The 10,744-nt window shown below is 33.5% G+C and overlaps 1 protein-coding gene across 2 annotated transcripts; it reads right to left on the bottom strand.

The window, feature by feature from the left end:
- Window positions 1-629: 629 nt before the first annotated feature.
- On the bottom strand, window positions 630-3,912 carry LOC105791553 (F-box/kelch-repeat protein At3g61590). Of its 2 annotated transcripts, XM_012619661.2 has the most exons (3): window positions 3,465-3,912; window positions 2,619-2,671; window positions 630-2,142 (listed from the first exon to the last, which is right to left on the bottom strand). In XM_012619661.2, the coding sequence occupies exons 2-3, from the start codon at window positions 2,666-2,668 to the stop codon at window positions 909-911; spliced, it is 1,284 nt and encodes a 427-aa protein (XP_012475115.1). In that variant the 5' UTR covers window positions 2,669-2,671; window positions 3,465-3,912; the 3' UTR covers window positions 630-908. The 2 variants fall into 2 exon arrangements, with proteins under 2 accessions (XP_012475115.1, XP_012475116.1); XM_012619662.2 differs by lacking the exon at window positions 2,619-2,671.
- Window positions 3,913-10,744: the final 6,832 nt, after the last annotated feature.

Below are 10,744 nucleotides of genomic sequence, written 5' to 3' on the forward strand. Positions count from 1 at the left end.
TAATTTAAAGAGAAAAATAAATAAATAAGAATAGAAACTATTAAATGCCACATTCTAAAAATCATTTAAGTAGCTGAAATGACCCTTTGGAGTTTGAAAGCCAATGTTACTTTAAATGTATAAAGGAATCAATGTAGCAGAGTTGATTAATAGTCCTACAACTTGGCCGATGGTTTTCTCAAACAATGACACGGGGCAAGGGAGTTTGGCAGAGATTGTACGTTTACTGTAAAACCGATGCTGGCAAAAACACCACGACCCTAAAAGAAAATGGAAAGCCAAGCTCCACAAAGTGTGTGGTCCAGAGTGTAGAACCAATCACATCTTTGAGGACTTAATTTGGGGGGAATACACAAGGAGAAAATTTATGAACTCAATGGCAGTGGAAGTGGGGAACCACCCCATCTGAGTTCCGACTCCAAAGATGAAAGGCAAAAGTTATGAATCTCCAGATATGGATTTGGGAATTTGGGGAATGCCAATTAAAAACCAAGGAGCAAAAGACCAATCTATCCACCGCCCCCCCTAAAGATTTCCTCGGGGGATGAGAGATTTATGGCCCCATTCCTAGTCGAAGTGCCTTACAAGGCATGCTGGCTGCTGGCTGCCAGCCACATTAACATGTATGCTTGGAATGGGAAAATGATTCTTCCTATTTACTTCAATCAGCCATTTACTGTTTCTACAAAGCATCCCACCCCCAGCAAATGATGCTTGTTTGAAGCAAAAGAATTACTAATATTTTTCATTTTCATAAATCAGCAGCTTCACCTGCCTCGTACATTTTGTGTTTTAACCTTTTTTTTTGTCTTTTTCTTTTCTTAGGGTTGGGGGGAACTGAGATATCTATCATATCATATGATGATCATAATGACATAAAAGAAAATCTGGGATGTTCATAAATAAGATCATGGAGCAATTTCAAGCCTTGGTTCAAAGCAAAAGCCAGTGAAGAGCTGAAGAGGGAATTTCTTTGAGACCGGACACTTGAGCGACCATTTCCATAGTTTCTGGCTCATGTCGAAAACAAGAAGAGCTGGGGCACCGTAGCTTTGGATGTATATGAGGTTATCAGTACCACTACTAGCAAAAACATCATCCAACTCACCAAATCCTTGGAAGAACTTATGGGGCATGCGACCGACTTCTACCCAATTCCTCCCGTTAAGAACCCAGATTCCAATGCCCTTGATTATATCGGGTCGATCTGGCTTCCCGATTCCTCCCACCATTACCAGCTTCCCCTTGAGGTTCATCAAACGACCACAGGTAAGCGGGCCTGGTACTGGAATAAGGCTCCGTATCAATGGGGATGATCGGCTAGAGAGATTATATGCAACAAGGCTGTGACGGTTTTCTGGTGTACCAACCCCGGTTGAGTAAATCAGAAAGTATAAAACCCCATCACAGATCACACTTTCATCTCCACCTCTCCATCCTGTTAAAACCTCAGTCAAGGAGGTTGCCCACATCATTGTTTCTGAATCATAAATGTGTATCGAAAGGTCCCATTGGAGAAAGTTTCCGGGGACTTGTTTAGATTTCACAATGGATATCGTATAATTGTGAGATGTCCTGCTAACCGAGAGTGACAGTGCACTATAGTCAGAGAATTTCATACCAGGGGGCTCCTGAAGCTTCTTGCAAATCTTGGTAATCGGATTGCATACCTGCAACTCGCTTCTACTGTCATTGTCCATGAAACAAACCAATCCACATGATGAAGCAATAAACCAGTTTGGAGTCTGAATGCATGGAAGTTCGATGCTGTACCATTTACGGAGGATCGGGTCATAGGCATAACCAACTGGTTCATCAGAACTTGTGAACATGAAGTACCAAGGCTTATGTGATAGGACATGCGAAAAATTCCATAAAAATCTTTTGGAACTGACAATCTCATGCCATCTTCTACACACAGAACCAGCTCTGAAAATGCTAGCAATGGGAAGATAAGCCAAAATTCGTTCCAACAAGTCATCGGGTAGGATTGAGTCTACAGAAACGATCATTTCTTTATTACCTTCATCACTAAGTTCCGAGAATGAATCAAACTCACCGATGTCTTTAGACATGTCATCAATGCAATGGCTGTTCCAAGAAGTCTCTCCTTCCATTATAAACAACACTTGAAGAAAATTCCTGAAAATTTCATAAAAAACCAAAGAATGAATTTCTTTACAAAGATTATAAGATGCTTACCTATCACCACATGACGCAATAAATCATGAAGAAATATGAAAGAGCCTAGTATCTTGTCCAAATACAAGTCAAATAGCATGAAGATAATGACAGTTTGAAACAGGAAACGCACGGCAAATAATTTATCTATGCCTTAGTACAAAGATTAGTACAAATTTTAAGAGGAAAAAAAACACTCGGAACGTATTGAATGCACAATGTGCTGATTAATATGGCTATAATGAGAATGGGACCAACTAGCCATACATCTTGGGACACCTCTTAATATTAGGACAAAAACGTTGAGATGAATGGATGAGAACAGGTAGATTAAAATGTGACAATCATTATACATATATATACATGCATGTATGTATGTAGGTATCTAAACAACAAACAACTAACTTGATCTTAAATAACAGCAGAAAAATAATTACAAATAATTGGAGTGAGCATGGCCCTCCAAAGTTAATGCAAAAGCCTGCATAACCTGTTTTATGCAGTGCAAGTATCAAAACATGAAAGAACAAAAAATAGAACAGCCAGAACTTGAAGCTTGAGAAAGGAGAAGAAAAAGCAATTCATCAAGGAAACATACTTTTAGATGTTCTTAGGAATTACATGCATGCCTACTGAGGATATGGTATCAAGTTCACAAATGAACATCAAATTAGGACATTTAATCATCTGTACGGAAGCTAAAATACATACTTAGGAGGAGATAAAATCAGCACAACATATTAAATCAACTGTTGAGCACAAGCAACAAAAATGATGCCAGAACACTGATTTCCAAGATGGAGATAAATCAAAACCCCCATGAAAATTAATGAAAAATATAAATTAGAAATCTTAGCATTGAATATGCAAAAACAGAAAAAATGTGAATCACTGGGTTGTTACTTGAACAGGGAAAAGCATTTATAGAGAGATATATAAAGGAAACACTTTTTTTTTTAACCAGATTTGTTACTAGGGAAGCAGTATTTAATCCAAAACAAGTTGTGTTCTTTTCACTGAAAAAAATGTACCAATCTTTCATGAATTTAGCAAACCCTAAAATGGGGGTCTTTTATAAACAAATCAAATAATGTTAGGTAAAAGAAAAGAAGGGTTAGTCCATCCTTACCTATCAATCAAAAACCAAAACCCAAATAACTAAAAAAAAAAAGAAAAAAAGTAAGCATCACCAACTAAACCAAAATATGGTTAGATATCAGACAGGAAAACGGATCAATAAACAAAATAAGATGAAAACTTTCTCCAAAAAAATGGTTACATACCTGTAATGGAGGTGGTTCAAGGACAAGTGAACCAATGGGTGGTGATAGATTCGACCAAAGTATCGAGATTTAACAAAAACCAAGGGAAACTAAGCAAAGGAGCAAAGGTTCAGACTTCAGATAGGTAAAAAAACAATTGTTTCTTGGCAAAAAGGACGCCATTAAACAACAAGGAAAAGGGGTAATAAGTAAATTTTCTCTTTCATTTTTTTCCCCTTCAAATGGCAGAGAACAATGAAAATGGGTTACTCCAAATCGGCTTATAACCAATTCCTAAGCAAAAACACAGAGAAAGGAGAGGTTTTTTTTTCTTTCCTTTTTAGTGTTTCCTTTTCGATATAACCAAAAAAAGTTTAACGACAGGCAGAGGCAGAGACAAGGGATGAAGAGAGAAGGCGGTTTTTTCTAAAGGCTGTTGTCGTGTTTAGACTTTAGCCTATAATCTATAGACAATGGAGAGAAAAAGAAAGAAATGGGTCATTTATTTGTTTATTTATTTTAACATTAAAGTTGGCTTAAAAGCAACTTTTGCGGTTATATTAGGAGAAAATAGTGATTTTTAAAAAATATTTAGTATGAATTTATTTTGTTGGATATTTATGGAAATTGATCGATTTTAGAGTATGAAATTGAAAATGCATTTTATAAGTACAATGGCGGATCTAGAAGTACGATCTAGGGATAATGGTGAATTCAGAAAAAAATTTTTAGAGGCCAGAATTAAATTATATATTTTTATTATAGTAAAAATATAATTTTTTTATTTTAATAGCTTATATCTTTATAATTTTAAAGGATTAAATCAAATTTTTATAATTTTTTGGGGCTAAAGTATAATTTTACTATTATTAATTTAAATTTTTTTAAATTATAAAGGGCATAAATAAAAATTTTTCTATTTTAGGGGGTCGGGGCCATGCTATCCCCCCTAGATCCGCCCCTGCCTACAAGGCCCGCTTTTTGTCTTTTTTGATATATTAGTTCTTTTGGCAAGATTGTTAAATGTTAGTTGTTTTATCCTTAAGTCTCGAGTTTGATTTTGCTTTTACTCACATTTATATTTTTATTTCATGATATTTCAAGCTTTGCTTTTATTTTTAATGTATTAGTTCCTTTGGTTATATGGTTAAATAATAGTGATTTTATCATTGAATTCTAGGTTTCATTCCTATTCTAAGTACATTTGTATTTTTATTTCATATTGTTTCAAGTTTTTTTAAATTTTAATTAATATTTTTAATTAATAAACATATTGTTTTCAAGTTTTTTATTTTAATGCATCTTTTTAATTAATAACTCTTTTATTTATAAAATCAAATAATTAATACAAATTATATAATAAAATATATTTTGATAAAATTGACATTTATCATTGTGTTAAATATATTTTATTTTTAAAAATATCAACTAATTTTTATATATTTCTTTATATATAATATTTGTATGTCTAATATTTATTTTCTCCACCTATATTGTGGGTATGGTGATTTCTAATATTATAAAATAAAATAATTATTTCAAATATCATTATTATTTTTATATGTAAAATATTTCAAATATCATTATTTTTCATCTACATTGTGGGTTTGATATTTCAAATATATTTATATGTGAAATATTTCAATTAATTATTTCAAATATCATTATGTTTATATGTGAAATATTTCAATTAATTATTTCAAATACACATACAAAAATATATAATACTAAAATTTACTACATCGATGATATGGATTGAAAAATAAATATTACACATATAAAATTATATTTACTAAAAATAATTATATTTGGCAATAATTATTTGATTTTGTAAATAAAATATTTATTAATTAAAATGTTAATTAAAAAATTGAAACAACATGAAATAAAAAAATACAAGTGTGCTTAGAAGAGGAATTGAACTTATGACTCAAGGATAAAATTACGATTATTTAACCATTTAAACAAAAGAACTAATGTGTTAAAAACAATAATTAAAAATAAAAGCAAAGCTTGAAACAACATGAAATAAAAATACAAATGTGAGTAGGAAAGAAATCAAACCTAGAACTTAAGGATAAAACCACTAACATTTAACCATTAAACCAAAAGAACTGATGTGTTAAAAAAGTCAAAAAAATGCGTCTTGTGGAACGTGTTTTTTGTTCTCTCTCCAAAATCGACCTATTTCCCTAAATATCGAAAAAATGGTACAGTTCCCTAAATATTTTTTTTAAAATCAAAGGGGTATATATGCCATTTTTAGAAAATATTTAGGTTTTAGGCCAATTTTCCTAATATTTAGGGAAATAGGTCAATTTTGGAGAGAGAAACAGAAAATGCATCTCTGTTTCTCTCTCCAAAATTGTTTTTTTGTTAGGTGTTGGAAATTTGAGAAGAAAGATTTATTTGTGTCTGTGTTTGAGGTAGACATTGTGATAGTTTTAAGATATATTTGAGTTCATGGTGATGCGATAGCGCTTAGGGACCCACACATTTCATCTATTGTGTCAGGATGGAATCATCACCTTAGAAGCTTATCACATTGCAACTTAGGCTCCCAATACACGGTGCTTATAAGGTCACAGGTTGAAGTATAACTAGGGCTCTTAGTTGACGGTGGTTATACGGTCACGGGTTGGAGTATAACTCGGGAGCTTAGTTGACAATGGTTATGCGGTCACGGATTTAAGTTTTATGGTATTGGAAAATGATGCTTTATAAACTTCATACATAAGTTTGAGACCATAATCATAAGGAAAAACAAAGGGTTTTCCAGTATAATCAACTTATTCTTTTTCTCCATCTCCACCAAAGCAATATTCTTAACCTAATTGTCCGAAACCTATGAAAGAGTTGGATGCAAGAGGGCTTTCAGAGGGAAGTGTAATAACTTGATTTTCGGTGATGTCGAAAATAGTGGTTTGAGACCACCAAATCTATCAAATAAGCCCGTAAATTTTTATTATTTAATATTTACGAGCTAAATGTGGTTTTTTTAAAAGATTTTTGAAATAATAATTTGTGTTTTATAAGGCTTTATTAGGTCAAGTGATTTAGAAAAGAGGTATCGAGATCTCGATCCTATAAACAAGTTGTAAATATTTTTATAAATATTTGCAAAGTGTCATTAAGGTAATATTAAAGTTCTGTTAGAAAATTTTAATGTTTTTATAGTTAATTAATTAAAAAGGACTAAATTGAAAAAGGTGCAAAACATGCTAATTAAAGAAATAGTGATTAAATAGCCTAAATAGTAAATAAAGGAGGACTAAAAGGGAAATTGGACCCACATGTGAAGGTTGAGGTGGCATAAGCATAGAAAAATCAAGAAATTGATGTGAAATAAGGGCAAAATTTTAAATTTTGCCAAATTTAAGTGAAATAAAAGGGACATTGAAATTCTAGACATTTTCATCATCATTTTTCAGTTCCAAAATAGCCATTGAAGAGGGTTTAAACTGGTTTTTCAATATTTTCTTCATGTAAGTTTAATCCTTGCTCCTTCCTTGAAATTTCTATGTTTTTGGGACTTTTACAATTAGGTCCAACTAACCATTTCATTAGTTTTTATTTTATTTTATTTTTGAACATTTTGGAAGATAACATTGATAAGTTTATATGGTTTTATTTATTAGATGATGAAATTGAGATGTTGATGGATAATTAAATGTATTTTATTAAAGGATTTTGGAAGAAATCATGATTTAGGGATTAAATTGAAAAGTTGTTAAATTCATGGAAAATTCTAAAATTTGATGGAATTCATGGGTTGCTATTAATATATATGAAAATATCTAGGCTTGGAATAAGGATTAAATTGTATGAATTTCATTTTCCGAGCCTAGGGACGAAATCGTCATTAATTAAAAGTATAGGGTAAAATGGTAATTTTGCCTAAGATGTGAATTGGATTGAATTAAATATTCTATTAAATTGAGTTAAATTTACTCGTATAGATCCGGATAGACCAAATATGGAGCTAGATCGAGGAAAAGAAAAAGTAACGAATTAGTAGCATACAAGTTCACAAATATTGTTGAGGTAAGTTCGTGTAACTAAATTGTGTATATTTATATGCTTATATTGAGTGTTGATTATGTAAATTGTGTAAATGTCATATATGTGTATGTAATTGATCTCATAACTGAAAATCCCTGATAAATAAATAAGTCTCGTTTGGATAATGAGATTCGATGGATACAAGGTTTTGTTTCCCGAAATGGTAGTGTTCCTGTGTATGATGCGGACGTACCATAGCTTAAAAGAGCGTCCCGTTACAAGCCCTTTTAAGCTTCCCGTTATAGTATTCTTGCGAGCTTCCCGTTAAATGCTCTTTGGAGCATCCTGATCAGTTGTGACCCTCCATGTGTTGTGGGCACACCGCAACTCTTATGAGTGTCCCGTTATATGGCTCTTCGTGAGCTTCCCAATTAAAGGCTCTTTGTGATCTTCCTGTTAGTGCTCGCTTAAACTTCCCGTTATATGGCTATCTAGTGCTTCTCGTTAAATTGTATTTCGGAGTTACCCGTTATAGGCTTTTTGTGAGCTTCCTATTATATTACCCGGATAAGCTTCTCATTACAAGGCTCAATGATCTTCCCGTTATAGTGGTTGAGAGAGAGCTTTCTATTTAAGTGCTCATAAAATTACTCTCGGATATGAATTGATGGATTTATAATATTGTACACTTTAGTTGTACTACCCAAGTATCCATTGGGATTTCAAATGATTAAACAGGTGAAATTCTGACATGAGAACATGTGAAATCAATAATGAAGCTATTATCTGTATATGCATGAAATACTTGGAAACTCGATACCTGATGAGCTCATCTTTGTTCTTGTTATTCACATGAAATACATGACTAACATGTTTGTTGAGGTTATATGTGATAGGCTAATTGCCAAATTACTTTGGATGTATTATGCATGTTTATTACATAAGTAAATGAATGGTAAGATAATTTCCCGTTATACGAACTTACTAAGCATTAAGTGCTTACTCAGTTGTATTTCCTCTGTTTTATAGTACTTGGAAGCTCGTTGGTTTGGAAGCTTGGCGGAGATCACTCACACTATCCACTGGCTCATTTCGATACAATTATGAAACTAAATTTGGTTATAATGGCATGTATAGGTTAATTTGGCTATTGTTGGCATTTTCAATATTTTGGTCGTAACTAGCTTGGTATGGCTTGTGTTTAGTATTTTTGAAATGTGTATATATATATGGCCTTAATATGTTTGATGTGTGAAAGTTAAATGGTTTAATGATGGTAAGCATATGGATGAATGGATGGAGATAACATAATTGATAAAGTATACATATATGTAAATTTGATCAATTAGGTAAGATTGAGTATAGGAATACATGTGATGAAATATCATGCATAAGACTTGGTTTTGGCTTGGTTTAAATGTCTTGAATTGGTTGGTGAATGTGTTTAAGTGTTTATGTAGGTGGAAGGTGAAATTGGGTGAGGAATAAGGCTTAGAAATGACCTTATTTTGTCCACACGGGCAGAGACACGGGCGTGTGTCTCACACACGGCCTAGTACATGGGCATGTGTTCTGGCCGTCTGTCCCTTAAAGCTTAAAACTTCAAAACAGAATGCTCAGGAATTTTCACACAGCCTGGAACACGGGCGTGTGGCTTTACCGTGTGACCCCTTCACTTAAATGTATTGCAAGTCAGAGAGTTGCACGGGCTGAGGACATGGCCGTACGCCCTACTTGAAATACCACACAACTTAAGACACGGGTGTGTCACTTGGCCGTGTGAGCCACAGGCCTGACCACACGGGCGTGTGACCCTTGTACTTAGGAAAATTTTTAAAGTTTTGCGAAAAATTCTCTGAGTTATCTATTTTGTCCCGACTTGTTTCTAATGTATGTTTTGGGCCTCGAGAGCTCATATAATGGACAATGTAATTAGTTTTTTATATGAATTTTAAGTAATATAAAATATCTGAGTTTGATCTGAAAACTTTAGTAATGCTTCTAAACCTTGTTTCGATGACGAATATGGGATAGGGGTGTTGCATTTTTTTGTATCAGAGCTACGGTTTAGCCGATTCTTGGACTAATGTAGCAAAATACAAGTCTAGCTATACATGCCATTATATAACTTGTGATAGTGTGATATCTCCTGACCATTTTAAACATGTTTTTCATATAGTAATTCCATCCAACTGAGCTTAATCCGGAGAAGCTGAGAGCAATGCTCAAGCTTCAGTACAAAGAGCACCCTCAAGTAATAGAAGGCTCAAATCTAAGGGCCGAAGAAGAGAGGCTAAAGAAGTCTTCTTCCAAATGATGAATGAATAGTTTACTAAATTTGTAAAAACAAATTCGGCTGTACAACAATCTCCACCCCCTCCTGTTTCTCAACTGGTTCCCGACATGCCACAAGGTACAGAATTTGTTAGAACTGGTAAACCTTCTGTTGATAAAATCCGTAAATATGGGGCAGAAGAATTTAGAGCAACAGCTGAAGATGATCCTGAAAGGGCTGAATTTTGGTTAGAATATGCTATTAGGGTTTTAGAAGAGTTATCTTGCACACTGGCCAAATGTCTAAAATGTCCTGTATCCTTGTTAAAAGATTCGGCTTACCAATGGTGGAATACATTGATTTCTATTGTATCGAAGAAATTTTTTCCAAACAAAATTTTGAAAGAAATATATTAGCTAGAGGTTTCTTGATCAGAAACGGAAAGAATCCCTGGAACTTAAACAAGGCCACATGATTGTATCTGAATATGAACAAAAAATTGTTCGGTTAAGAAAATATGTCAGAGAATGTAGCACGACTAAAATTACCATGTGTAAGCAATTTGAAGAGGGTTTAAATGAAGACATCAAGTTGTTAGTTGGAATTCTAGAATTAAAGAATTTGTCATACTTGTCGGTCGAGCTCATAAAGATAAAGAGTCGAGTAAAGAAAAGAGACAAGCTGATATGGAAACCAGAACTTCAAGTAAAAGACTTACGGAAAATTCATACCCATCGGCCTCAAAGAAATCAAGGAAAAACTTTGATCGTTTTACTACCTCTACGGTGTCCTCTGGGAGAGATAGAGGTATTCAACATTCCAGTTTAAGATCTCGGGCTACATCTGTAGCAAGTGTTGGTAGTGTTGGAAATCCCAAACCCCGATGCAAAAACTATAATAAATTTCATTTTGGTGAGTGTCGTATGAGAAGCGGAGCATGTTTTATATGCGGTTCTTTTGACCACTATCTTAGAGATTGCCCGTAAATGCTTGAGAAAGATACTGTATAGACTTCAAGGCTGAG

The sequence above is a fragment of the Gossypium raimondii genome, chromosome 8 (genome assembly GCF_025698545.1).
Source record: "Gossypium raimondii isolate GPD5lz chromosome 8, ASM2569854v1, whole genome shotgun sequence".
NCBI classification, from domain to species: domain Eukaryota; kingdom Viridiplantae; phylum Streptophyta; class Magnoliopsida; order Malvales; family Malvaceae; genus Gossypium; species Gossypium raimondii.